Source organism: Echeneis naucrates, chromosome 7, assembly GCF_900963305.1.
Source record: "Echeneis naucrates chromosome 7, fEcheNa1.1, whole genome shotgun sequence".
NCBI classification, from domain to species: Eukaryota; Metazoa; Chordata; class Actinopteri; order Carangiformes; family Echeneidae; genus Echeneis; species Echeneis naucrates.
In genome coordinates this window covers 3,212,502-3,213,059 of record NC_042517.1, presented here as the reverse complement: position 1 = coordinate 3,213,059, position 558 = coordinate 3,212,502, and the positions used below count along the sequence as shown (strand labels likewise).

General features: G+C 49.8%; 1 protein-coding gene across 1 annotated transcript in view; it reads right to left on the bottom strand.

Annotated features, from left to right (window-relative positions):
* Window positions 1-53, bottom strand: part of fam43b (family with sequence similarity 43 member B) — a 1,267-nt gene extending 1,214 nt beyond the window's left edge. Inside the window, exon 1 of the mRNA XM_029507108.1 lies at window positions 1-53. This exon is cut by the window's left edge and continues 1,214 nt beyond it. Coding sequence (XP_029362968.1) covers window positions 1-50 — 50 coding nt within the window. The 5' untranslated portion in view covers window positions 51-53.
* Between the last annotated feature and the right edge of the window lie 505 nt (window positions 54-558).

Here is a 558-nt window from a genome sequence, read left to right as displayed (position 1 = left end):
TTAGCTTCATCCTCCACCAGGACAAACTTATTCCTTCTCCAGGGCAGCATGGCGTGGGAGGAGTTGGAGTAAGTAAAGCTCCTCTGCTGCTGCGTTCACTCTTGTCAGCTCAGGCAAAAAAAAAAAAAAGAGTATGAAAGCCGGTGAGTGTGTGTGGAAAAGCAGAGAGAAGCTGCTTTGAGAAGCGCTGAGGAGAGACTGAGAGCTGCGAGCCTCGGCCAGCCTGTTCCCCTCGCTCGCTCCTCCTTCCTCTCCTCCTCCTCTTTCTTCTTCTGTTGTCTGCATCACGCAGCGCTGATTAGTGCAGGAGAGTTAGCCCGGCGCTCAGCCGCCCTCAACCCCCTCCCTGCTTCGCTGTTTTGCTTCCAAATGGCTCCGTACCAAAGCATTATTTATCTTTCCAGCTTTGCGCTGAGGTATTGCTGTATTTATGCTTTTCGTGAAGCTGAGGAAGAAAGTACATCGCCTTGTCATTCTCTGCCAGGAGACATATGAGACTACTTGACAATCCTGGCATGAAAGTCACTCAAGTCCAAATAGCCTAATTAATTCTTCTTG